The sequence below is a fragment of the Mytilus edulis genome, chromosome 1, assembly GCF_963676685.1.
Source record: "Mytilus edulis chromosome 1, xbMytEdul2.2, whole genome shotgun sequence".
Lineage (NCBI taxonomy): Eukaryota > Metazoa > Mollusca > Bivalvia > Mytilida > Mytilidae > Mytilus > Mytilus edulis.
The window spans coordinates 8,294,854-8,322,639 of record NC_092344.1 but is presented as its reverse complement, the minus strand read 5'-3'; the positions used below and the strand labels follow the sequence as shown (position 1 = coordinate 8,322,639).

General features: G+C 32.9%; 1 protein-coding gene across 4 annotated transcripts; it reads right to left on the bottom strand.

Moving 5' to 3' along the window:
- Window positions 1-333: 333 nt before the first annotated feature.
- Window positions 334-27,786, bottom strand: LOC139523064 (uncharacterized). Of its 4 annotated transcripts, none has more exons than XM_071316841.1 (7): window positions 27,565-27,786; window positions 11,514-11,579; window positions 10,750-10,892; window positions 9,797-9,946; window positions 8,621-8,688; window positions 6,668-6,749; window positions 334-5,398 (listed from the first exon to the last, which is right to left on the bottom strand). In XM_071316841.1, exons 2-7 carry the CDS (start codon window positions 11,544-11,546, stop codon window positions 3,502-3,504), a joined length of 2,373 nt encoding a protein of 790 aa, XP_071172942.1. In that variant the 5' UTR covers window positions 11,547-11,579; window positions 27,565-27,786; the 3' UTR covers window positions 334-3,501. The 4 variants fall into 4 exon arrangements, with proteins under 4 accessions (XP_071172942.1, XP_071172950.1, XP_071172934.1 ...); XM_071316849.1 differs by lacking the exon at window positions 27,565-27,786 and adding an exon at window positions 23,731-23,887; XM_071316833.1 differs by lacking the exon at window positions 27,565-27,786 and adding an exon at window positions 23,731-23,866 and having other exon boundaries at window positions 6,602-6,749.

Sequence of the window (27,786 nt, the reverse complement as noted above, 5' to 3'; positions counted from 1 at the left end):
CGCATTTCGCTAATCAATGTCTCTTCAGTAAAGCTTGAGGCCAAATGTTTTTGAAAATCCAAAGTTCGGTTTATTAATACAGTTCATAAGATGTTAAAAAGTTTTTCTTTTTCTCCTTGTCATTAATAGCAGTTTATAGAAACAAATGTTTGGTACGTTTTAGTTTGCAATATTCTTATACTTCATAGTTGATCTGGCTTTAAAGTATTTATTGCTTCAAACATAAATGTAGAGTCTTCTGTAGACGAAACGAGCGTCGTTCAAATTAAATTAAAAGCCTTGAAGCTTTGATGAGTTTTATACATACACCATATGTGAATTAAGTAAAACATATAACAGTATAAAAGATTTTATTACAAATAACAGAAACGTAATAAAAAAAGGGTGGTTTGGAATGTGAATAACACACCAGTACACGGTTACACAAGTTTTTTGGCAAAAGATAGAATTGGTTTTTCTTAAATACCTTAAATAGGATTTATTACCGAATAATAAGTAAACATATGTCTATCGAAGTTTAGTGTCTACAGATTTATTCTGCACCTCGTCGTTAAATTCGAGAAAACAACACCGTTTTTAATTCTACATATAGAGGAAGCTAAAAGATCAATTTTCTTAAGACGATTTCACAAATATTCTATCATTGCTCGATTTTGTCTGGTAATTTAACCGGTTCCTTCAAGATAGTTAAAGTTTTGACTTACAACACATTATTTCAATGATTGTGCGTGATTTCTACTAACGCTATTTGCAATATGAGCTGCGTCGAATAGGAAATCAACCTTATGCAAATAGATATCAATACATCTGTTAACCTATTTCGGTTGAAAAAATCTCGACGGAAAGTTTGAAACTGTTTGAAAATTGAGTTGTTATAATAACCCTACATAACAAACCAAAATTTAACTTTTATTTCGTATTTGAATGTTCCAAGATCACTCAGAGTCTTAAACATGTAGAGTGGGGCGCTCATATTCGCCGTGGACACAATTTCGCTGTTTTATGATTTTGAGGTGTAAAAACTTCAAAGGGTGGTTGAAATTGAAGAAATATGCCGGTAAATTATATTTTTATAACAAATATGATCGTTTTTGAAAATGTTACCAAATTTCGGCACTTACCGCAAAGGACCGTAAAACGGACAACGATTTTCAGCCAATTTCCTGAATGAAAAAAAAACGATTACAAAGAAGTATTTCTTTAGTAATTCTTTGACTGATTGCCCTAAATTTCAGTTTTTTTTTTACACCTTTCAAATGTCTGCTATTCATCTATAATGGAATTTATTTGATACATATTGTTTAAGCTGCAGTTATTTGGTTTTAAATAGATGTATAACAACGGCGAATATGTGTCCCCCGTTGACAAAACATCAGAAAATTTCAAACCCCCTTTAATCCAACATTTCAAATGATTTTTCTGAAAACAAACACGTTTTAAAGCTAAGAATATTTTGCATTTGAAGTTATCTTCATATAGAAATATCAGTATACTTCAAAAACATAAGGACCTGAATATAAACTGAAGAAAACATGGAAAGATATGGAGAAAATGAGCACCCCACTCTATACATGTATATATTTATGTGCATTTGCATAAGGTCGATTTCTATCTGACGCAGCTCATATAATTTTTTCGTTCAAGCAGTAGAAAAACAGATTGTGGTAAAATTTTAAGAATAAAGTTAACGTATGGAGCATGTTATATCCTTCTTGATTTAAAACATTATCCTAAAATGTAGAAATTTGCTGTAAAAATAAGTGCAAAAGCCGAAAAATCCAGTTTTGAAAGATAACATGCGTTTTTGTTGTAGCTTATTTCATAGTCCTTACTAGGTTGTATTCTTTTTATTTATTTCAATTCAAGAACTGGAAATTGCATTTAATTTGTTTGTGTACTAAATCCTTAAAATGTCTACACCTTCTTCCACAAATTAAATTTTATAAATGCCTTTTTCATTGTTAATGAAATTATAGTAAAAAAAAATGGACCTCAAACGTACTAGCTCAAAAATAAATTTAGAAAAGTTGAGTTTTAATGTTCCAATAATAAAAGTTTTGAAGAAACGCCGAAAACTTGATGAAATATACAATGAAAGAAAAAGATTCACACGCACTACTTTCAAAACTCTTATACGATGAAAGCATAAATAATGTTTATACAGATGAATATGAAGTTCTATTAACAATACTAATACAACATCAAGACTAAAAATAATTTAAACTGTATTCAACATAGAAAAAGCACCATATAAAGGATAAACATGATAAACGTCTTTCTAGTTAAGGCGGAGATGCAGATTGATGTTAAATTTGAAAAATATTTGTCAAAGAAAAACCTCATACACAAGCATACACAGCAAAAAAAAACCTTTTTGAAAATAAATATTTAATAAATTCAATAAAGGTCTGGGGTTTTTACAAATATAAATACTACGTGATGCGTACATAAAGTTAACAAAAGTAACCTTTTCATTTGTTATAAAAACATTCTTAGAAGCACCATCATTAACCAAAGGAATTACACTGAAAAAGTATCTGTTTTTTTTTTTACAAAAGACATTTCATGAATCTGTAATGGAAATAGATTTATATAAAGGACTTGACTATGAGCACACCTCATCGTAAACATGTATAATTAAATATGTTTAAATATTTTAATTCACCAAATATGTGGACAATTTTGAACATTTGTAATTGGAAAACAATAATTGGATTTGAACTAGCAGGAAGATGGCAAGTTTCGCTACAAAATTTTGAGTTCAAAATTCAGAAATACATTAAGTTCGAATTAATTTAGAAAATGTTCAGACGCAAAAGGTTAAAAATTTATTATGGCTTTTCATATTTTAAGGTTCAAGTATTCATGTGTTACCCGAATAATTCGTCCCTACATAGTCCCTACACTAAATAGTAAATTATTAATTATCAATATAACATCAAACATAAAACAATAAATGAAAATACAATTTAATAATTATGAAAAGAAGAATAAAGCTCACTTAACTGGTTTTAAGCTTTGTGTTAAATAGATGATATATTTATATGTTTTGAAAAAATATGTATAAATCTTAAACATGTAATAATACTTAGTTATGAAAAATAAATTCATATCTCTTGCAAGAAATAATTAAAAAAACACTTTGGTTTATATCCCCTGACATGACACTGGAATCTTAAATAAAAAATAATCATATAAAAAACGCATACAATCAGCTCATTAAGGGTTATATCACAATCAAAATTTGACACATATATTTGTGGTGGGGTATGAAAAGCACTATATACAGAAAGCAGACGGAAAAGTACATAAGTGAACCACACTTTACTTATTCATTTATGGTATTTACTGTCTGATTTTTCTGAATAATCACTCTTAGTCAAACTACAAGTTACATTTACATTAATTTAAATCCATATGATGTTTCAAAGAAATCGACGAAATATTAGTTTACGAGGGCATTGTATGAAAAATTGGTCCGATACATAAATTGGTTTTGTTTTAAGCTTCAGTAGTAGTTTTCTCCTCTTCTGGGAGTTTTATAATTGGAATTTCGTGAACTGAAAATGATTGTCGAGATTCTATATCTCGAGGAAATTGGTTTAACCATCTTTCCTCTTCCTCTCTTTCCTCTTCCTCTTCTTCTATGCTATCTTGTGGGGACAAACGTCTAGCTGAACTTACACTACTATCACTTCCCAAGCTAGCACTTCTCATATCCGGTGCTAATCGATCTCTTCTGCGATCATCGATAAACATAGAATCAGTATGTTTCCGGTGTAGTCTATGTTTGTTAAAACGAGATGACCTACGTAGGTACGACGCATAAGCACACTTTGGTTCAAGTTGTGGATCGTATCTAAGAAATTCTTGAAATATTGAGTTTGTTTTTTCATCAATACTGAAATCTCTATTGGATGATAAAGGACAGTCCTTATTTTCACGGTAGGATTTAAAAAACCTAGAGAAAACAGACTTTTTATTTGGCATTTTGTTTTCTTCGAAACTGTCACCGGATGGCTGGTCCGACTTTGAATCAGATTCTGGCTCGTTTATGCTTTCATATATTTGAACGATCTGTCTATCTCTGCTATACTCACGTCTCTTTTTCGAAGCAGTTTTGCCATTACGTCGGTCAAAAAATGTACCTCTTGATGAATATTGTTCTCCAGACGGACCCGCCTCCTGACTTGACAATGAAAAGCGCCTAAAAGCATCGTCGTAAATATAATAAGGCTCTACTTCCCCCGCACTATGATTTCGTTTTACGGCCCCATTTGGTGGAGGCGGATGTTGAATTTCTAATGATTTATAACCACTATCAGCTTTCATCTGCAAGAGTCTGCTGCTTTGCGTTTCATTGGTACTGTCTGTGTTATCCGTTGTGGAATCAAATGATGTTGTTGGTTCATTTCGACTTAAATCGGATACATTTTCGTCCGTTTCACATGTCTCTATACTGTCGAAACTGTTGTCCCGACTTCCGCTTTGTTCAGACTGTTTTAAGCGATTACTTAATATTTCTTTATAACTTTGTTTTTGTTTATTTTCACAGTTTGGGGGTTGCAGCTTTTCGCAACCATCCTCAGATTCACATTGTTCAATTTTTTGTCTTTTAGGACTACCAGAATGCGATTCAAAGTCAGAATCTTTAACTTCACATTCCGGCGATTGATCTGGTGATGTCATGTCTTCCATACGGATAGTATCACTGCATTCCTCTTCTTCTTCAAACGTTGCTCTCAAGTTCCACAACTCTCGATATTTTCTGCTTCCATTTAACGTATCCGTGTCATCACTTTCCGAGAAATGACAAATGTCGATATCAAATTTGTCAATCTCTAGTCGTTCTAACTGATCTTCGTTTAACTGTTCGATACTTCCGGTGTCATTATATCGAACTTTTGAACTTTCAGAGGAGCTTAGTTCTGATATAACATCAAAGTCGGTATTATAAAAAGGTCCTTTGAACTCTGTTATTTTAAACATATCATAATCGCAAATGTGATCAAAACTCTTTGCTCTTCTTGTTCGTTTCTTCCAGTTTTCTTGTTCATTTAATGCAACAACCTGTGACAACGATCTTCCCCGTTTCTCTGGTTTATGTCGTTGTAAGTTGGGATCACTTTTAACCGGTGAAAGGTTCGGTTGGCGATGAATCTCAACAGAGACCTGCTTTTGTGTTGGATCCTCTGGTGGTGAATCATCGTCACGTGGGAACACATGTAGTACGTCATTTTCAGATTCAGTTGGGGATTCTTCAAGTTGTATCTGATGATATTTCCATTCCGATTGGTTTTCATTTGAAGTTTGGTAGTTCACGTTTAGAGAGTACTGACGCGGAACATTTTTGTCTATCCTTGCCTTCTTAAGATGGTGAAAATCACCTTCTGTATATCTGTAAGTATGAACAAATAATAATTTAAATGATATTTTAACATGTTGTACGGAAGATGATTTTATAAAAAAAATTGAAAATTACAGTTATACAAATATAGTAAGAACTAAAAGTAGTTTTGTGTGGTTCCCGCGTTCGTTGGATATTTTAAGAAATACACATCACATACTAGTACCCATGTACCGATTTGTGTTACATTTCTTTCAAAATCAAAACAATTTTGAGTAGATCATCAGATCATGTTTAGTTCCCTTTCCATTTCTACTCTGAAAACCCAATCAATTACTATATTGGTTTAAGGTGGTACCTAACACTACAGGTAGACAACTCTGTAAAATAAGCTTAATGTTTTAAACACAGTGTATTGTTAAGGAAATATTTAGCTTCTCAATGTTCAAAATTAGTGTTTGTCAAACTGCTATTTATCCAACCAAATTTTCCCCAGAAAGTGATTGGTTCAAGTTATTTGAAATTTTTATATTTTTTTCAAAGGGTCAAAGTAAATATTTTGTCAACATTTTATGATAATTAAACGAGCCAAATTAATTTAGGTCACTGTGTTGGGTACCACCTTAAGTCGTCCTCATATGATATTGTTGAAGTCATTAAAATAACTGAAACAAATTTCATAATAACGCATAGTTGTGTTTTCTGAGGTTGATTTTGGTATAATAACTTCAATGCAGAATTATTCACATCGTCGATATGTGCATTGAGAATAAATCGGAAAGTGACAAATATGTGAAATAAATCATGCTCTTTATTATCATGCGGTGTAATCTTAGAAAATTTAAGGTATACTTACATATAAAAGAGGTTATCAAGAAAAGGGGTGGAGAAAAAAAAGAACGTCGGAAAAGAGGTTGATCAAACTGCTGAAATAAACATGCAAAAATGGAGTAAAGAAGGGTAATTCATAAAAGATTAATTAGCAAAAATGGAGTAAAGAAGGGTAATTAATAAAAGATTGATTAGTAAAAATGGAGTAAAGAAGGGTAATTAATAAAAGATTGATTAGCAAAAATGGAGTAAAGAAGGGTAATTAATAAAAGATTGATTAGTAAAAAGCAACGTCTTAATCAGAAGGAAAGAAAACAACATGAATATATCATAAAAATATAAGCAAATAATTTCAATATGAAATTAATGTGAAGCTGAATTTTGATTGGTTAGCGCTACAGTGGTTCAGCAGTTTGGCCACACCTTCTTCCCTGCTGACGTAATGTCTGACGTTCCTTCTTCTTTTCGTCCAATTTGAAGGATACTCGCCTCCCTATTTTAGTTTCTGGTTCCTCTTCAGCTGTCTGTACGTTAGTTGTCTCAATGCTTGGTTTTATTTCCTTGTAAGATACTAAAAAAAGAAAATTATGAACCTTTAAGTGAAAAGTAAAGGTTTATCAAAAAATGAACAGTTGTATAGGAGTAGAAGGCAATGGATGATCTGTGATCTCCAAAAATTGGTAGTAACTAAACGGTTTGCTTACTTCCAAACTTGAACATAAAAATGCTGTATTCAAACTGATATATATTCTGTATTTACATATACTTTTATCAGGATTTGCTTGCTCTTTCGAGGCACGCACTTGAGATCACACGCGGTTTCGACGGTGTTCGTTTTTTTGAGTATTTGGTTTTCTATGTTGGTGTTTTGTAGACTTATTTGTCTGCAATCTGATCGTTTTTCAATTTTTGCCATGGCATTGTTCGTTTTCGACTTCAGAGCTTGACTGTTTCTTCTGCGTCTATTTTGTAACACGTACAATTATATCATTTGAAGCTAATGGTAGATTAGGATTTGTTTCAAGCTAAATACAAATAGAGAATAATTATGTATAATATATACGAAACGCGCGTCTGGCGTACTAAATTATAATCCTGGTACTTTTGATAACTATATATATATTTGATCATCGATTGACAAGTCAGATTCATCTGAGAGTTTATGTGCGTTATGAGTTGCAATACAGTGTTCCTGTTGTTCCTTTGTTTTCCTCTTATAGTTGATGTGTTTCTCTCGGTTCTAGTTTGACGCCCGGATTTGTTTTCTGTCAACCGATTTATGACTTTCAACACCGGTATACTACTTTTGCCTTTATTCATCTAAAGAAATGCAGTTAAAACATGTTGACATTAATGAAAACCTAATTCCTGGTTATACCTTAATTACAACAGCAAATGTATTCCTTTATTTTCAGTTTCACACTATTTAGTATATTTGAACATCATTGCTGTTAGACCTTTTCCACAGACCATTGACCGTTTTCAAGGTATTTTTTTGTGGTGTTCTGGTTAACAATTTCATTAATTGTCAGAGTTGCTTCATAAATATTGGATGTAAATATTTTTTTCTGATTCCAATTCAAGTAAGGGTTAAAACCATATTAGATAAACGCAAGATAAAAGGAAGAAACAACCAGACAGTAAATTAAGGATAACAAAGTGTATTTGTAGTACGACAATTCCTTCTAAACAAATGGAATATATAGGTTACAGACTAAAGCAGACGTGTTCCGCTTGTTGTTACAAAAAGTCCGTCACAAATGTCTCGTTAATAACATAATCGTTTGTGACATTTTTTTCCCACTTGCAATGACCAACATGACAGGGGCAACTAGATCTTCAATGCATGTGACTAGGATTATCTTGACATTTGTCTTGCTTTTTCTTTGGTGTTCTGGTAGAACTGTTGACTGTTGTTTACACGTTTGTTTGGTACTATTGTGTTCAGTTTTTTTCGACTAATGGTTTATAATTGGCCACCAATAATATTTCTGTTGACTATTGACTGTACGTTTTTGGTCCTGTTGTTAGTTTTTCTCCGACTTATGGTTTATGATTGGCCCATCATAGAAGTACTGTTGACTGTTGAATGGTTGAAATGTGTTCCTGTTGTTTTCTTTGTCTTATGGTTTATGATTGGCCCATCATAGAAGTACTGTTGACTGTTGAATGGTTGAAATGTGTTCCTGTTGTTTTCTTCGACCTATGGGTTATGATTGTCCCAACCATAATATGTACTTCCTCTTTGGGTAATATTCTTTTCCTTTAAAGGGTAACCTTGACCATTACCAACAACTTTCTGTAAAAGTGTCTTATCGAAGTTCGATGTTTACATGCATATGATGACATTTATAAATATCAGTAGTTCGGATTTATCGGGTGTGAGTATACATTCTAGTATAGCAATACATATCTTAAAATATAAAATTAGTAATATCCAACCTTTATCAAAATCAGATTTAAGTTGTGTTGTTTCGTCTGCCTCGTTAATTTCACTATATTTCTCAAGCCTATTAAAATGAAATAATTGTAAAGATAAAACATTAATTTCACTATATCTCTCAAGCCTATTAAAATGAAATAATTGTAAAGATAAAACACAAGCTGTAACTCAATAAGTGGTATTCCAGTATCGAGTGCATGAATTATTGACAATTTAAAAGTGTTTTCTGCATTATTTGTAGTATAATTATGCACATCTGAGTCATTATTAGTTGAGCACTAAGATGCAATGTTTAAATTTTAAAGACCTATATACATTCATCTCATATTGTGTTAGATCTGCATGAAATTATAGTTAAAAAGTGTTCATGCATGAGGTTTTTCAAGGCTAAACTACTTCCATATATTCAACTCCACTGCCTGTTTCATTATTTCTTTTTTCACATTTTCCAAAGAAATTCTTGATGGAGGACTATTGTCACCATCTGATTATTTGTAGCAATTTTAGATAACGAATGATATAATCCGAGTTTGTCTTGATTTTGGTGTGTGCCATGCATCTTTAAGTTATCGTTTTAAGACCCAAAAAATAATTTCAAAATGATGAATATCGACAGCACGCTATCCGTTATTGATTAGTGACTTTTATTCTATGGGATTGTAAGCTTTCCATACTCGTATGTTTCTGAGATCGTACATATATAATCTTAGAATCAGAATTTCGCCTCCTGATGCATGCTTTCTCGATGTATTGAATACTCATTGGTAGTCTCTGACTATCTTATGCTTTATGGTCGGTTTGTTGTCTCTTTGTCTTAACCCCCTTTTCCATTCTCAATTTTAAGATGCGGTTATTTTGAATGTGTTCCTGGCTTTCACGTATGTTGTATTTTTAAAAGTTTAAAACAGTAATACGAACAGCATTGACTGTGTTGTGATCACTGATATATTTGCTAAACACGTGGTAAGATAAAAAAAAAAACCAGAGTAAATGTTACTTTTTAAATGCCAAAAGCGGATTAATATGTTTTTAGAAATCTATAAAATAAAAATAAATGATACTCCGATTCGTACAGTAGTGATCAAGGCTACATGCATATAAGGTTCTGATCGCAGTGTTCCAATATCAAAATCCAAACCCAAGGCATGCTGTCAATGTTAAAACTTAAAACTCACTCATGATGAATTCTAGGACTTATAGGGACACCATCCATAGATCCTGTACTGGGTTCCGAGAAAACATCTGAGTTGATCGTTTCGTATCTTTGTAATGGTTTAAATCTACGGTCTCTGTCCGATAGTCTACGGCTACTATAGGAATCTTGTCTACCATTACAATACCAAATTAAAAATATATAGATTAGTATGCTGTTTTTAACACTACATTTCATCATGAGATAATTAGGTTAGACATATATATTGAACATGCAGATTATAATATTGATGCATTAAAAAAAAGTAACTTAGAGTTTAGATACGTGTATCTCGATTCAGATATGACGTCGTGTATCACCAATTTTATAGTATTTCCCCAGAGGGATTGACAGCATATGAACAATACAAATATAATACATAATGCAAAAATTATTAATATCAACATCAAATACTGTTACCAAAAAAATAATCATATCTATGAAGGTGTGGTGTCCATTTTCCTCAGTGCAAATGACTTTCAAAAGGACGGAACAGTAAGCTACATACATAGACCCTTGTCCTGTGGATGCATGATATTTAATAACCGCAAAATAGCCAAGGAAACATGTCATTATGAGACATTTTGCATAAATACTCTATTCATACACCATGTTGTATTCATGCTCACCATTTTAAGATGGTATGGAAATATATTTGTCAATTTTGGCAAAAAAATACTTTTACCTTTAGGACTTGTGACTTACTTGTGTACAGATCCAGGATTTGAAAAAAAGGGGGGAGGGTGTTAACAAGACAGTATAATTGCTTACAGCCACTTCATTTAAACTTTGAAGGATAGTTGTCGCATTGGAAATCATCCCAAAACTCCTTATTTTTATGATTTAAACAAAATTGGTCACATTATTTATATTTTTTGTTACATATATACATTTTTTAAAACAGTATTATACAAATTGTATAAGTTAATATATTACCTTCTAAAGTCTTTATTTTTCTTGACACAGTATTTACAAAAGAGAATTACAGCTATTACTATAATGAGTCCACCGAGTACCCCGGCCACAAGGATGCCGATTGTTATCTCGGTGGCGACTTGTCCTTTGACAGAAGTATATCTCTAAAATAAAGATAGAATCAGTTATGTCATATCAGTTTTCAATGTAATATAAAAACTTTCAAGTTGTCTACTCTTTCGATAGACGAATTACCAAATACAACAGCAAAGAATGGTATTGAGTACTATTATTCTGATAAAAAATTTTACAGACTTATAACAACTGATTGTCTAGATAGGAGTCCTTAATTTCTGTATTTTTTTGAATTTTTAGCGCATTTCTTTTAACGCTTTTTCTGTAAAATTCTAATTAGAATATTTTTCAGCGATTTTTCAGTTATTTTTTATTCTTTACACCATTATTTATTATTTGATTGCCTAATTCTGTATTTTCAACAGTTAATCTTTATTATTTTGCATCCAATTATTCTCTGTTCTATGTTCCCTTATTGTCTCAATTCATTATTTATTTGCCATTATTATCTATTTGCTAAACCCCATCCAGACCCTGAAAGATTGTTCTAGCAGGAAATACTATAATTGTCTCCCTTTCTGTCTGGACTTATTTCAACATCGATGAATAGAAATACAAATAATATAAATATGTATACATTTATCAATATAAAATTTTTAAATATTATTCACATCTAACTATATGTGGTTTAATGTGTATAAAATACTCACCGATTGGCCAGGAACAAGTGTCGACTGTTGCATGTCGTATCAACCATTTATGATGTTGATCATTTCCTAGAATATACAAAGACATATGTCGTCACTGTGTCAACTAAAACCAACATGGCTGGTCTACTTTACACCACACATTTAAAATCATCTTGTCGGCATTTCACAAAATTCATTATAGAATTTGATGATTCCTCAAGCAATTTACAGATAAAATATACAAATATCGATATTTATGGATCGATCGATATTCTGAAGCAAACGATACGTCATCAGCTGCCCTCGACATAACAAAGACTGGTTCAGCGTTGAGAGTAAAGTTGTGATGGCATTACACTAACACCCACACACAAACTGAAAATCAAGATTCATTCAGTTTCTGATTGATCATATTAGATATGCATTATATCAATCATACAACAGAAAACCAATACTGATTTTATTGAGAATTAAGAGATCATACAAATTAGACTGATTATAATCAGGAACGCTATTCTGTGACGTAGGAATTCTGTATAAATTGTCGGATATTCAAATGAACAATATGTGTCAAAGCAAGAAGGTGCCATTGACTTGTACTGTGAGCAATATAGATTCATGTTTGGGGTCTCGCGAATTTTCGAAAGAGGACAATTAAGTCACAGAAAAACACACAAGGTTAAAACTGAAAAGTTAAATATTCGAGATTTTGATCACATGAATACAATCATGACTGTTTTAATATTGTATTACTTGAACCCTTGTTCTCTTTCTGTCTATAAAATCAGTATAAATAGATTCAGTTGGTTCTCTCATTATCCAAAACTCTATCTTCTTATTCATATACAATAAACGTGTAAAACTCTATCTTCTTACTCATATACAATAAACGTTTAAAATGATAACTACGAATATAATGAAATATAGCACTATAAACCCACTGAAATAAAGAACGTTGCAATTTCTTGGTATGAAAAGAGAATGGAGCAATATATAAAAAAGAGTCAACAGTATAATTAATTTACATGTCACAAGCATTAAAGATTACAATTTGGTGATGTAAGAGATATTTTTGAATAATTACAAAGCTATGTGAAGTTCATTGCACTTAATCAAAATCAATCAAATAATTAAAGAAGCCAACATTTAATAAAAAAAGATATATGTAGGTCAAACGTGATCCAACGCTGTTTATCGATTTCTTAACTAATTCCGGATGCACTTTAAAGTGAATTCGCGTGAGATTTTTATAACCTATGCTGACGTGACTTTGAATATTGAAAGCTGAGTTGATGCTTAATTTGATTGCATGGAGAAAGATAGGATGAAATTGAGAATGGAAATGGAGGCTGTGTCAAAGAGACGTACAACAACCCGAACAAAGAGCATAAAACAGCCGAAGTCCATCAATAGGTCTTCAACAAAGAGAGAAAATCCTGCACCCGAAGGCGTGCTTCAGCTTGCCCCTAAACCAAAATGTGAACAAAATAGCCAATGTAGTCTGAGGCCAGTGTTATATAAACCAAAAACAAAGTAATCTTAGTTTTTGTACAACATTAAAGTCACAAAAATACTCTGTATTCTTAGACTATATGACATTGTTTGATTCTGGAACGCATGATATGTTTAACATCAATTGTTACTGCTACGCTCAACAGTGCTGACTGACGTCATGTAATTCTTGTAGGCATGCATGTGTTTAACATGAATGTTTCTGGTGTAATTGTATGACGCGTTTAACATGAAATAATTCGGTAGTAAGCGGAAACGTAGGTTTGATTCCTGACGACTTAAAGATCAAAGTTTTTAAATTGGCATTTGCTGCTAGTCGTTAAACGTCCGACATTATCTTCTACGTCAGTCTACGATATATATAGCTGTCGTATTCACACAAGGAATACAAATCAATGCGACAATAATCCAAACGAGCCCAGAAACCTAAATTCACCTGTAGACATTAAATGCAATATCCTTCCGATTATGCAAGTGTCGTCGAACTACTTACTGAACCCGTTATATATAACTATGATGGATATTTATCAGGTCGATATTAAAATCTTGTATGACAAAGGATGGAAACTATTAATAAATAGGTAGGGATTAGTTTTAATCAGTAATAGACATGCACATTATGAATTTAATATCCCTGTAGGCTTAATTGGTCACAAATATATTTTTTTTTAACCCTGACGTTTTTGCCAATGTCTTGTCGATGATGGGTCAAACGCCTCTGCTTATTCCCATGTCGTCATTGCGATATCGACGAGTTCTACGATGATTGGTATGGGTGCCAATAAGACAACTCTTCATCCATCACAATTTGTAAAAGAAAAACCATTATAGGTCAAAGTACGGTCTATAACACGGAGTCTTGGCTCACACCGAACAGTTAGCTATAAAGGGCCCCAAAAATTACTATTGTAAAACCATTCAAACGTGGAAACCAACGGTCTAATCTATAAAAAAAAACCCCGAGAAACGAGAAACACTTATGAACTACATCAACAAACGACAACTACTTAACATCAGGTTCCTGACTTAGGACATGTGCAAACAAATGTAGCGGGTTTATTTTATAAAATGAAATTTTCATAACAAGACAACAAAGATGTTACTGTGGTACATTTGATATCACTTCAAAAAGATGGCAAATTCGAGATTGTTTTTCATGCTTTTCAGTTATTCTTAATATAAAATTTCCTTTTATTTAACATACAAAAATGAAAACAAGAAACAATCAACTTACAACAAATGAGTATTCATCTGAGTTTTTCTTTATAGAATTCCACAAAACTGATACTGGTAAAAAGAAGGGTACTTGTTTATCTTAACACTATAGTAGGTGCTAGTACGATAAACTATTTTGTGTTAAAGTTAGTCAAACGATATGAACAAGGGATCGTTAAATAACGTTTTATACGTCGTAACTATCAGACTTATTGTACCTAATAACTTCATAATAAAATTGAGGAGGAAATTATTACATAAATCCAATATTGAAATCCCTACTGATAAGAATCATGAGAGAAGCTTCCGGTTAATATTGCACCACGGAAATGTACATTGTGTGTTTTCAAATGGCTGAGCGCAAGAATCGATTTTACCTTAATAGTGCTTTTCCAATTAAATTACTCTTACTTTAAGAGAAAAGATCAAATCTATTGAACACAGTTGTAAATTAGGAAAATAAGGTTCTTAATTAATCGTCGGTGTCAGTTCAATTGAGTTGATAGACCTTTGTACTTTATTTGGTGGTGCACTGGACGTTAAGCAACCAACAATAAATCAATCATTGAGGGGGAAGGCCTTAATTTGCACGCTGTAATGAAACTGGAGACTCATTGAAAACGTGTTCCTCACCAGGCATTCATCTTATCCAAATGTAACTCAATGGAGGATCCAGGATAAGGCGTAGACGGTACATTTGTATAGGCCCCCCTTTTGATCGCCCCATTTTTTTTCTTCCAAACTCATGTTTTTCACGATTTATATTTATTTCGCCTAAAATTGTCCAAAATCTATTACGTCTCTGAAGTTATGCCCCCATTTAAAAAAAACCATCATCCGCCCCCTGATTACCTTGTCACAGTAAAATGGTTTCTCTTTACCGAAATTCATCTGGTACCTTTGCTATTAACAATGCTATAATACCTGTTTCCTCTGGAACAAGTATGATAAACCTTTTATTACATCGGAACAAATAATGAAATATTTCAGAATACATTTTCCATTAGAAACTTGTATTTTACAGGAACTACTTTTCCATGACAACCTTGGGATCAATCAGGTGACGTCATACTTGCACCAATAAAAAGATTCCTTTAGGTAATAAATAAAGCTTCCTTTATAAATCTCTACATGATGCTCAAATACTATAGTCATGTCGGATGAACACAACGGTAATATAAACTGTGTCATCCACTATAAATGTTTTAATTACTTAAATTTTTAACTGTCCTTATTCGTTACGAATCAATTGACCTTAATTAAAACAACGAAAAGAAAATAGAGTTTCTGTTCTCTCGTTACAATAATGGATGTCTTCTGTATATCAAAATAATTTATCTGTGACCTTTAAATGCAAGACACTAGAGAACTTGACAACTCGTAAGTTATACCAATCATGTAACAGCCACATACTTTAAATGTTAAATGTCATCGAAGTGTTCTCAGTTTCTGGGAAAATAAATTGGGATCCTTTAATAATTTAACAGTTAATGAAAGGAAACGTCGGTTCCTTTTTTTGATATTTTCTGGGAAATTCTATCAGAAAAACCGGACACGTTTCAGTTTCGTCAATGATGTAAAAACCGACAGCCATTAAAATTGGTCAAGATCATTTTTGGTTTCTGGTTGCCACCTTGTTGTTTCATTTTTTCTTTTTTTTTGTAAGCATTACACTCATCATTGTTTCTTTAAAACCTGACATGTATCAGTATGCTTGCTCCTGAAATAAATACTTGCAGTTGTGGATTAGTGGCCTATGCTCTTGTGATAAATCCTTGCAGTCGCCTTAGTAGTCTAAACTCCAGTGATAAATCCTTGCAATCGCATAAGTGGTCTATACTCCAGTGATCAATTCTTGCTGTCGCATTAATGTTTGATGTTCCTTGTAGTTGTGGATAAGTGGTTTATGCTCCTGTGATCAATCCTTGTAGTCGCATAAGGGGTGTAAGCTCCTGTGATAAATCCTTGCTGTAGTATTAATGTTCAATGTTCTTTGGGGTAAATACTTGTAGTTGTGGCTAAGTGGTCGATGATCCTGAGATGAATCACTGCAGTTGTGGATAAGTGGCCTATGCTCTTGTGATAAATCCTTGCAGTCGCATTAATGTTCGATGCTCTTGGGGGAAAATACTTGTAGTTGTGGCTAAGTGGTCGATGCTCCTTGGTTAAATCACTGCAGTCGCGTTAATGTTTCATGAAAATAAGCGTTAATGCCACTTTCAACACTATTGTAATAATTCGTGGCGGTTAGTTTATATTGGTGGAGGAAGCCGTATTGCTCAGAGAGAACCACTGGCCTTCAGTAGGAAACCTGTTATGGTATACTTAATTGTTTCAAATTAATGTATTTTCAACTCTTGGGTTTCCTAAAAAAAAATCCAACGATCGTACCTTTTGTCAATTTTCTGATGAAATTTACCAAGATAATATATTCGAAGAATGAGGGCCATAATATATTAAGGAATAAGCTCTTATCCGTCTTCAAAGGAACCAGAACTAAGAAAATAAAAAATAGTGTACACACAATGTCAGAGGCTGATTTATTAAGGGGGGGATCCAGGCCCCTATGTTTGTGGTAAAAATTTGTTTGATTATATAGGGAATTACTTAAGCGGGTCCCCTCTTAGGCAGTCAGTGACACCCCTCTTATGATTTTTTTTGGATCCGCCACTGAATGTACATGTACATAGTTATAATTTGTAGCATGACTAATGTGTACGTTTAGCAACAAATCTGCGGAAATGCATCAATTTTGAATTAGTAGATCATATTACTTTATTTAATGTCTTTACAATTTAATCGACCTATAAACACGATAATTAACGCCCCCAACATCATACCTCGTTCTTTTTATGACATTTTTACTCTGAGGAAAACGTGGTCTATTGTAGGTGTTATTTCTACACCAAAAGGTCACCAACTATACATCTATAGATTAATTCATCTTTAAGGATATTACTAGTATTAATCTTTCAACAAAAAAGCTAAAATCAAGCTTGGAAGTTATATATATATACTTTCAAAAGAGCAATGGATTGTTGGATAAAATACTAAATAAAAGATAGGTCAACGCCAATGCAATAAGACAGCAAGCTTTAAATATAAGTCTTGGTCGGGAAGAATACAGTTTTACTGATTAGCAAGCACAATACCATTAAACGTGGTGAGAGTAAACACATAGTGTGGACCAGTGGTAGACGAGATGCTCTTACGGAGTCACAATTCAAAGCCTGGTATCTCTGAGTTTGATGCGGTATATTTTTCTACTAACTTTTGATCTCAATCAATTGATACTATATAATGTTAGTGCCTGTCCCTTAATTGCCTATATAATGTTAGTGCCTGTCCCTTAATTGACTATATAATGTTAGTGCCTGTCCCTTAATTGACCATATAATGTTAGTGCCTGTCCCTTAATTGATACTATATAATGTTAGTGCCTGTCCCTTAATTGACTATATAATGTTAGTGCCTGTCCCTTAATTGCCAGGACCCTGTAATTTATTTATTGTCGTTTGTTGCTGAATATACTATTTGTTTTTAGTTTATTATTTTACACTTAAATCACGCCGTTAGTACTCTCGTTTTGGATTGTTTTATATTTGTCATGTTGAAACCAGTTGTAGCTCGATATGGAAAATCGGTTTTGCTCATTGTTGAAGGCTTTATGGTTACCTATATTAATTTACTACTGTGTCATTCTGCTAATGGTGGAAAGTTCTCCTGTTGACAATCAAGTGTATCACATCTTTACTTTTTAAAGAGTTTAAACACAAATACTTTAGTAGCATGGCGAAAAGGAAGAAAAAAGGCACTTAGGAAACTTATATCATTGTAACAGATTGTCAAACATATGTGGGGTTAACGTCAATAAAACAACAACCCAACGTAGTAAACAACTAAAGACAACTATAGGGCAAGAAACAACATATCTCTACAATAGGTCAGGCTCTAAATCGTCAACATAAGTAAAACATGCGAAGTTAAATTTAACAGTGAACAACCTGATGTTCAGTGGTTGTCGTTTGTTGATGAAGTTCATAAATCATGTTTCTCGTTTTTTATATAGATTAGGCCGTTGGTTCTCTTGTTTGAAAGGTTTTCCACCATTCATGTGTGGGGCCCTTTATAGCCTGCTATTCGATGTGAGCCAATGTTTCGTGGTGAAGACCGTACTTTGACCTATAATGGTTTAAATTACTTTCACAAATCATGACTTGGATGGAGAGTTTTCTCATTGGCACTCGATCATAACTTGTAATATGCATAAACATGTGTTTTGTTTTTGTTTGACAGATTTTTGTCTTAGAACTCCACTAGTACTATTCTTACAGGAGAAAAAGCTTTTAGAAAATTAATAATTTGGACAGAGCATAACAGAAAAGGAATTTAAACTTTGATCATGACCTCCTATTTTTTCAATAAATTTGAAAGAAAGTTTTAATACATCAGCTAAATAAAGTAAAGGACTCTTACTTCAATTCCCTATGCTGGTGACGATGTTTAACCTGTTTGGGCATTATATAGGTCATTCATTCATTATTTTAGTTCATTCATTGTTTGCATCTTTGATTATCAAATTCCATTGATATTGGCTTTGTTTGTAAAACTGTGAAACTGATAATAAAGGAATTAGCTACGCCTCTTTCACAACTTCATAATTATGAGTTGGTTTTTTTGGTGAAAAACTGATATTGGAGTATGATGATTTATTATTGTATTTAGTTTGTAAAGGTCAAAGCATATATTTATTATTGTATTTAGTTTGTAAAGATCAAAGCATATATCTATTATTCTATTTAGTTTGTAAAGGTCAAAGCCTATATCTATTTTAAGTACGGAATGGTTTATGCTGTTTATTATGGATCACGTGACACAAAAATTGACTTTTTATTTCTATCTAATTAAAAACAATATAGCCTCAGCAAAAGAGATCACCGCTAACATCAATGGCTACGTGTATTGATATAACAAAAAGGCAATTTTAAAACAAGATCTATTATTTCAGTTGCAAGTCATACTGAAAAGTCTTTTGACGCCATTAGAAACAAAAAAATATTTAATCTAAACAACTTTACATATAATACTTGATATCATAGAACTATGACACCGAAATCTGCAAATACGGACGTTAGGAACCTTTTTGTTTCGGTGGGGTTCATCTTAATTGCTATAAATAATGACCTTTCATTTAAAAAAAAAATACCCAAATACCCCAGAGCACAGCCAGAACATTTAGATGCACGAACAAGGGTCCAACGTAAGATGACTTTTGACCTATTTACGTCTCGTTCAATATGTGCCTCAATTCAAAGAGCTTTGTGCCGAGAGAGGGATAGAGATTTTTTAAAGATTTTATGTCTCTGTGATGTCTTTGATCTGCGGAAAAACTGTCGTTTCCTTTGTTGTACAAATCAAATTCATTTCGTGGTGTCGCCCTCCAGCAATACTATCATAATTAATTGTCTTTGAAACAATATCCTTTTTAATCAAAGTTACTATTAAGCTTATTTGAATAATCATTAAAAACCATTATAAGTATGACTTTATAAAGTTTAATGTCACCTAATAATGTGTCATGATCAGATTAAAAACTGAATTACATTGTACTCGAAACATTGTCAGTTGATTTACGAATGGTCAAAATTGGACCCAACCTCAACCATTCGTCAACAACATATTCTCTGAACTTCTAGGAAGAATCGACTCAAAGTTATTATAAAATGTCTATGTCATAATCTATGCACATTTAGTCATACTCCTTAAATATATGTTCTGAAGTCTTAATGTGCATTCTTATTGCGTTTGATAATGAAACATCAACTATGTAATTGATTATAAATTGACAGTTATAGAATGGTATGAACCTTCAGAACTGACGACTATAATAACTGATACCCTCATATTAGGAATATGACAACAATATGACATATCCAATAAGAATCGGGGCTAGTGGAAGGTTGAAAATAAATTGTCTTAATTGGGTAGAATTAGTGGTAGGGGGATTCCTAAAGATAAATATGATACATGCATAAAACCAAGGGCAAGTCTCTTGAAGTATAATAGTGATAAATACAATAACACAAAAACCAATACCAATCCATATGTAAGCCTTGTTGACCCAAAGAAGAAAAAGAACACTTTGAACAGAGGCGAACACAAAAACCAATGTCACCCCCTTTGTCAGCCTTGTTGACCCAGAGAAGAAGAAGAACACTTTGAACAGAGGCGAACACAAAAACCAACGCTACACCATAGGTCAGCCTTGTTGACCCAAAGAAAAAGAAGCACACTTTGAACAGAGGCGAACACAAAAACCAATACCACACCATAGGTCAGCCTTGATGACCAAAAGAAGAAAAAGAACACTTTGAACAGAGGCGAACACAAAAACAATGCTTCACCATATGTGAGCCTTGTTGATCAAAAGAAGAAGAAGAACACTTTGATCAGAGGTGAACACAAACACCAATGTCACCGCACCCCCTATGTCAGCCTTGTTGACGCAAAGAAGAAGAAGATAACTTTGAACAGAGGCGAACACAAAAACCAATATCACACCATATGTCAGCCTTGTTGACGCAAAGAAGAAGAAGATAACTTTGAACAGAGGCGAACACAAAAACCAATATCACACCATATGTCAGCCTTGTTGACGCAAAGAAGAAGAAGATAACTTTGAACAGAGGCGAACACAAAAACCAATATCACACCATATGTCAGCCTTGTTGACGCAAAGAAGAAGAAGATAACTTTGAACAGAGGCGAACACAAAAACCAATACCACACCTTATGTAAGCCTTGTTGACCCAAAGAAGAAGAAGATCACTTGAACAGAGGCGAACACAAAAACCAATGCAACACCATATGTCAGCCTTGTTGATCCAAATAAGAAGAAGAACAATTTGAACAGAGGCGAACACATAAGCTAATACCACACCATATGTCAGCCTTGGTGACCCAAAGAAGAAGAAGGTCACTTTGAACAAAGACGAACACAAATAACAATATCATACCATATGTAGAACACATTAAAAAAAGGCGAACACAAAAACCAATTCTTCACCATATGTAAAAAACATTAAAAAAAGGCGAACACAAAAACCAATTTTTCACCATATGTAGAACACATTGAAAAAGGCGAACACAAAAAACAATGCTTCACCATATATAGAACACATTGAAAAAGGCGAACACAAAAAACATTGCTTCACCATATGTAGAACACATTGAAAAAGGCGAACACAAACAACAATGCTTCACCATATGTAAAACACATTGAAAAAAGACGAACACAAACAACAATGCTTCACCATATGTAGAACACATTGAAAAAGGCGAACACAAACAACAATGCTTCACCATATGAAGAACACATTGAAAAAAGACGAACACAAACAACAATGCTTCACCATATGTAAAACACATTGAAAAAAGACGAACACAAACAACAATGCTTCACCATATGTAAAACACATTGAAAAAAAGGCGAACACAAAAACCAATTCTTCACCATATGAAGAACACATTAAAAAAGGCGAACAAAAATAACAATTTTTCACCATATGTAGAACACATTGAAAAAAGGCGAACACAAACAACAATGCTTCACCATATATAGAACACATTGAAAAAAGGCGAACACAAAAACCAATTCTTCACCATATTTAGAACACATTGAAAAAAGGTGAACACAAAAACTAATGCTTCATCATATTTAGAACACATTGAACAGAGGCGATTCGTATAATCTAGGACGTACGTACATGTACAAAACCCAATCAACTGAGGTTATGTGAGATAAGTTCCGCAAGACAATATATAAATTTCAATTTATTAAAAAATTACCTTGTAGGAGATTCCCTTTAACAAATTGACTTTAAGCAATGTCAAGGAACCCCAAATACGGCAATTAACGTCGAAGTGAAAATGATTTATTTGTTTCCTCTCGTTGGTGTTTTTGTTTGTTTATTGGTACTCCTTAATATACCCTCTTGTATGTTGTACTATGGGAATGATGTATGTGGGAGTTGAAATCTTCCTATTGTAATCGCATTATAAAAACGACACTCCCACCCTTATTTCTGTTCAAAGTTAAAACCTATAAAATCATGTTTATTTAAGGAATGAATGTAATGTATTTTCTGTCTATGAAGAAATAACCTTACAGATGTTGTGCACACTGAATAACCCGCGTAGCGAGTTATCAAAAAGTGTGCACCACATTTTGTATTGGTTATTTCGAATAGAAAAAAATATTGCAGACAATCCTTATAATTTAAGTATAAATATCATTTTTAATGAGTAAATTTAGAAAAAAAACACGGTGGTGATATCACGGTCACATTACAAAATGTCTGTGAGCTGATAGTCAAACCACTTTCATCCAATCAAAAGACGTGTTCCATCCAACATTGAATTAAATATTTATAGAACAATATTCCAATTCCAATTATTCGAAAATCTTCACTATTCTTTTTCCTTATACGATTACGGTCGTAATATATAAATTTCGTTAGTTTTAAAATCAAGAACTTTTCCTCAAACCTGGTTTGATTGGCAGGTAACGTTCATCAGATGGTCGAATATTAAATAAATATAAGTTCAACATAAAGCTAAGGGTTCCCTTACCTACTATACTTTAATGTTTTTTGTCTTTGTTTCATTATTCATGTTATGTCTTTTGTTTGAGTTAAGCCATTTCAATTGATATTTTATAGTGTATATTTCTATGTTAAGGTGTCACACTATTGTTTCAGGTAATGGTTATCGTTGATACCTATTAAAACATTTAAACCAGCTGCACTTGTTCTGTTCTAAGTCAGGAACCTGATGTTCAGTGGTTGTCGTTTTTTGATGTAGTTCCTTTGTTGATTTGGTTCATGAGTGTTTCTCGTTCATTTTTTTTTTATATAGGTGGAGAGTTGTCCCATTGGCACTCATACCACATCATCTTATATCTATATGCATATCAATATCCGATTTCTGACACATACCCCCCCCCCCCCCGTTCATTGTTCACTAGTTACTTTCTCCTTAAACTTGCATGTGATAAAAAAATACAAAATATATATATTAACTTATTTCAATTATTTCACAATCAGTTTGTATTTCGTGTCTGTCAGGATAATTCATTAAGTGTTGTATGTGCTAATTATACGCCTATGGTACATTCAATAGCACACCACCAAGCAATATATCAGCACTTTGTTTAAGCCATTCTACTTTTTTTTTTAAGAAGTCTTTTTACGAAATCTGTTAATGATATTCCTCAGCATTTCTATCTTAATTTCAGCAATGTAAAGAAATGTCTCTTTCGTCGCTGCTTCAAAACGACAGCAGCAAAGTATCTATGGTATAAACGTTCTACATGCAATAAAACTTGTATTGATTTCTTCTTCACTCTATGAATGAACGTGTATAAAAAGAGGAAACGAGAACCGTACGTGTAAATTAATCAATCACAGGAGGCAAATTAATAATTATTAAAGTGGATGTATTAAATTCTTACCTTTGTTATATCCGATGTCATTTAAAATCAAATGTCACCATATTGCAAGGTGCAAATAATTTGCTAATTTCTTAGCCATTAGTAAAAGTCGGTGACAAGATCTTTTTCAATGAAAACCAATGTCATTGAAGAAAATTATTCCAATCTAGAACGAGGCACTGTCGTCATTCGTCAAATTGTTTACATTCAAGATGAGCTAACCAGTAAAAGATCGATAGATCCGATTTTACTTACAGATTTCGAAAGCTTTCCTAGAAAATATGTTGTCAACTCTAAGCAGCCAATGGAATAGCGACACCGGAGAAGTTATATCAAATTACATGGATTCAGTCAATAACGTATGATCTAATTAAACATACTATTAATTAAAAATTCAACAGTCGTGGGACCATCTATTTTCTAGTTACTAGGAAGGATGGCTTTCCTAGAAAATTCATCATTTACACATAAATATTTATATCCTCAAACATTTTTCAAAATGCCAAGTAAAAGCATCAATCAAATGTTTTATTGAAATGATTGTTTCTAGTTTTGAATGCTGTCAACCGATGAAACAATTATGTAACACGAATACCAATGATAAAGCATATTCGTCTCGCTGGAAATTATAGTCTGCGTTTTAAAATGTCAACAATTTAGAATATAATTGATACCTATAAATTAGTTTAATAACACACAGAAGTGTTTATAATTATCAACAATCCCATACGGTAGTAATATTAGTTACATAGTGTGCCAGTGACCTAATACGGTATATATGGGGTCAGTAAATTCCATATGGGATTAGAGAGAAGCACACTATGTAACGAATTTATCTTACCGACTATCTTAACATGTGGAATTTAGACTAGTGACCTATCAAAATGAGCAAGTCTTCGATACTGTTAGTATTAAGAAGCTAGCTACTTCATTGATCCTACAAAAACAGATGCCAACAATAACAACTTGTTAGGTTTAAGTTATAGTTATTGACCAAGCAAGTCGGTATATAGAATTTAATCTGCACAGCTCAGGTGACCCTTTTTAACCCGAACGACGTAGGAGTTCGGGTTAAAGGGTCATCCTGAGCGCGTGCAGATTAAATTTTATATACCGATTTGATTGGCCAATAACTGTTTTAACACATGACGTCATTAATTTACGTGAACGTTTTATATGTGGACGATATTCCGCAATCCACGGATCCTAGGAAAGTTTATTGTAGGGTAAAGAAAGGGGAAAACACGACTTTCATTGGTAAGTTTTAAATTGATAACTTTTTTTTAGGTTTAGACTTATTGTAAAATTGCAATTTAATGGTAGATTTTTTTTATAATGTTTCTATTAAATCTATTCCCATTTTTTTAATAGAGAAAGATAAACCAAGGAAGAATTAGATGTTATATTTTAAATTTTAAATGTTTAATAAACAGAAAATACTTTTCTCTTTCCAATCTTTTACTCCCCCTCCCCCAAATTCTTTGTATCTACTGACAAGTCCATCTAAATGAAGTCTGATTGATCTCTAGCTAATCTCCCTGTTTTAAAACAAACTTAAATATGACCCCCTTCAAATTCGATCCAAAAATATGGGGAATAGATATTCAAGAAGTCGTTATAAATTCCATTGAATCTAAAACTAGTCCAAACCAGATTTCTTTTATTCGGATATTCTTAGATACATTTCTTTTTTGGCGGAAGTTACCAAAAATTGTTTTAACTTTCTTTCTGACTTTAAAACACTGATTTAAGTTTTATGTTGTACGCAAAATATAATACTGAAACATTTTATGTTCAAGCTAAGATGAAAAAAAGGAATGAGAAACCTTTCTTTTTTCCTATTCTGAAACTACGATGTTTGTACAAAGTTCAGTTTTGTCGTAATTTCAAGGCAGATGGTGGATTCGGGGGTGGGGACGAACATGTCGTTCACCCAAGGATTGGACAAATTATCGTGTTTTGCCTTAAAATGTCAATATTGTTTTTAGTCTCGCTACGCTCGGTGATATATTTGTTTTAATTTGATAGAATAACGCCCCTTTTAAAATCTAGGAACCGCCCCTAAAGGTAAAAATAGATTTGAACTGTGCAGTATATCTGAGGTAGTTAATGCACACCTTTGCTGTGCATTATCCAGATTATAGCACAGTAAGAACAAAGAGATTTTACCCATACCATGTGTTAAATGCGTTTTATGAATTTATTTCCATCTTAAAATTTCTTCGTCTGTTGAAACCTTTAAGATTTTTTTCTCAGTACCGTTTTGTTTTTATAAAGAGAAGTAACACCACTTCTAACGTATATGAAATAAGCCCCGCCGCCCTTTTACATAATATGGAATATAAAGGGACGTAACACCACTACTAACCGTGTATGAAATAAGCCCCGCATCCCTACTAACCTAATATAAAATATACACGGTCTCCACGAGGACGCTTTTAACCAATCATATTCCTAGAAATGTATCGGAGGTAAGATAATTACTATACCAACAATCCCATACAGAAGTGTTTATTACTTAAAACAACAAGTCCTCTCACCAATTATTCATCCACTATCATAAACGATAGACAACCTCTTCGGACAGTCAAATTCGAAAGCGAAGCCATAATTACATGTAACTCAGAAAGTTGACGTTTTCACTTTGATGTATGCAAGTGCGTTTCATCACTGGAGCTTGTTTTAATGACAACACCACTCTTGCTCTATCGTTTTCCTTGTTCAGTGAAACATGAAATATGGATCAAAATCAAAATTGGGCATATTATTCATAAAGTTCACATCATAATGAATTTATTCTTTTAGTTTGAAATTTTTTCTTGGTAGACTACCTTTAGACGTTAAACTAGAAATGTACAGGTTCACACTGTCACATTTCCATGGTAGACTATTTTAATTGCTCATTTGTAAACGTTGCATGGCGGCGTTTCCGTAGTTTTAACTACTCCAGTGAATGCTTCATTTGTTGATATATAATGTGAACGTTTAGTGTATATCAAAATATATTTACCTATGTTGCAAGACGTGTTATGCCAAATCATAAAATACAAATTGTTTAGTCTCAAAGAAAAAAATTAAGACCCTTTGGTGGCTTCGGCTGTTTTTTTTCCTTTTTGGTCGGGTTGTTGTCTCTTTGAAACTTTCCACATTTCCATTCTCAATTTAATTGGAATATTTACTTTTACTTTTACAATTAAGACCAGAAAATGCATTGCCTCGCTAATGTCGTAGGCGGGGCATAATTAGCAGCTGACTGTTGTCGTGATTTAAAGTACTTATCTAGCCTTTTTCTTTATGTCTGTGTGTTTTCTACTCGGTTTTCTTTATTTGCTTGAACCATCATAATTAACGATTGTTATCTTCCGAATGAATATTGTTTCGTTTTTGTATTCTTAATTTTAATCTTTAAGGATTTAAGCAGATTGTGATATTCTATTCAAATAAAGTTTTCAGTTAGCTTCTTGATCAACTTGCAATAAAAACTATAACATTGGTTGATTGTTGGTTGCTTAACATCCAGTGGCAAATATTTCATGCATGTTCAGGACCCCCCTCATCCCCCCCCCCCAAACAAAAAAAAACGAAAAAAAACCAAACCCCAATACATTACAAAAGATACATGTAGTTAATGCAATTAGGGAGGAGGAATACAGTGCTTCTACAAAGTTACACAGTAATAGGTCTTATAAACATGAAACATAGAAAAATCGTATGCAAATAATACATCTATAGTTAAAATTAATGTTCGAAGAGATAAACAATTATAACCCCTTTCAATGTTACAGTTCGACAAAGGCCAAACTTAGCACTTGCTACAACAAATATATCGATCAAATTTAAAACATGTCACCTTACCCTAGCTTCTCTGTAACATTTTACGTTTAATTATCACTGCTCCACTTAAATCAGATGAAATCGATGCATTAAACAATGAAGGGTTTTCCGTCTTGATACCAGCACATCCCATTGATTAGGTCTCCCCATCTATGTCTGTTCAATGTTGCCAGCGACATATAAAAAAATAAATAAAGAACGAACACATGGAATCAGTACTAGTACTAAGTTCAGTATCGATCT

Bases quoted from the DNA above. Each gene is read 5' to 3' on its own strand.
- LOC139523064 (XM_071316825.1), bottom strand. From the start codon at position 11,546: ATGCAACAGTCGACACTTGTTCCTGGCCAATCG. The intron at 10,893-11,513 runs GTGAGTATTTTA...TCTTTATTTTAG, and splicing joins CACTTGTTCCTGGCCAATCG to AGATATACTTCTGTCAAAGG. The intron at 6,750-8,620 runs GTTGGATATTAC...TTCTTTTTTTAG, and splicing joins TAAATCTGATTTTGATAAAG to TATCTTACAAGGAAATAAAA.